The sequence below is a fragment of the Aplysia californica genome, unplaced genomic scaffold (assembly GCF_000002075.1).
Source record: "Aplysia californica isolate F4 #8 unplaced genomic scaffold, AplCal3.0 scaffold00022, whole genome shotgun sequence".
Taxonomy (NCBI): Eukaryota; Metazoa; Mollusca; class Gastropoda; order Aplysiida; family Aplysiidae; genus Aplysia; species Aplysia californica.
Window position 1 is genome coordinate 1,496,248 of NW_004797292.1, and position 1,470 is coordinate 1,497,717.

At 35.9% G+C, this 1,470-nt stretch overlaps 1 protein-coding gene across 3 annotated transcripts in view; it reads right to left on the bottom strand.

Annotated features, from left to right (window-relative positions):
- LOC101862472 (pyridine nucleotide-disulfide oxidoreductase domain-containing protein 1) overlaps positions 1-1,470 on the bottom strand; it is a 23,060-nt gene that overhangs the window by 10,617 nt on the left and 10,973 nt on the right. For all 3 annotated transcript variants that reach the window (XR_004859125.1, XM_005090829.3, XM_005090828.3), the window contains exon 10: positions 435-555. Coding sequence is in view for 2 of the 3 variants with exons in the window: in XM_005090829.3 (XP_005090886.1) it covers positions 435-555 (121 nt within the window). In the remaining variant the exon portion in view is untranslated. The remainder of the gene's footprint in view (positions 1-434; positions 556-1,470) is intronic.

Consider the following 1,470-nt stretch of genomic DNA (forward strand, 5'->3'; position numbering starts at 1 on the left):
GTGTGTGTGTGTGTGTGTGTGTGTGTGTGTGTGTGTGCGCACGTGTGCATGCGTGTGTCTGTGGCTACCTCCTACCCCTCAGGGTTATAGACACTATGCTATCTTAGAATTACAAAGTTCTACCAGCTCAGAGCCTAGTTTGGATAAATTTGACCTAAAAAGTTTTGAGTTTCACAATATGTCAAGCTTTTTTAAATGCAGTTCTTTGAATATCTTGTTAACAACTCTGAATAATGAATAATCTTACAATTTGCAAAGAGCAGATAGAAAATTTGGTTTCTGACTTCATGATCTAAGTAACTCAAAACAGCCAAAGACGTCAGATAGATATTTGTAATTCAAAGGCAGACACAAGATACAACAGGGGGCCACAGCAACAACAACAAAATAGTTTGTATTTGAGAGGGAAAATTTCACTGGACAAATCTTCCTACCTGTCCAGCCCTCTGGAGACAGTGACTGTTTCTCTCCACTGGCCTGAAGCCGGTCAAGGTCATCCTGCGACAAAATCTGCCTCACCTCCACCTGGTGCTCCACGTGGACTCGGTGTGAGATCTGACCAATCAGAGATAGTCAAAATACATCACAGAGGGTAATACGAGACAAAATAGAAGTCTTTAAAGTGCTCTCCAATTTATAAGTAATTTAATTCCTTATTCCAATAAGAGACAGTCAAACTATGTCAAGAAGAATAAGAGATAAAACTGAAATCCTAAACTTTTTTTCTTATTCAATGGTCATTTAATATCTTATTTTACATTTACACTTTGCATTTTCTCTTATTTTCCACAGTTATGATTGTAGGGATAGTTCTCTTCAGCAATTTCTTCATGATGAGTACAATTGTCTTCATTTTCTATTTTCAAATTCTGAGAAAAAAAACCCAAAGCCATTGATCTTTATTTAATGTTAATCATAAACAAGCAAACAAATTGAAGATAAAGATAACAACAATGATAATAACATACATGGTGGTACAACTAATAAAAACACACTCAGCCTCAATATTGGAATAAGCTGGTTCACAGAATGTTTTCTTTTTTTAATAACAGTACAGTATCCAGTGTTGCATATTCCTTCATAATTTTAGATCACAATAAGATGTTAACTTTTAATAAAAAGCAAAATGCTTGAAATTGGCTGCGGATTGCAAAACTAACATGAATGAAATACTGGGTAATGATTTTAAATCAACACGACAGTCCTGCTTTCACTGGAAAAATACAAGGCAAAAGAGGGAAGAGTAGCTTACTCTGAGAACTTAAACAAATATAAGCAACATGAAAATACCAGAATAATATACATATTTTCGAGCAGAAATATAAAAGGTAAACCATGATCATTGATGTCTGTTTCGCATCTAGCACATGATGAAGAAGAAGAATTTGAACACTAAGGGACCGTTCACAAATGACGTCAGCTCAGAGAGAGGGAGGAGAGGGTTAGTGAAAAGTTGACATGGGGGGGTGG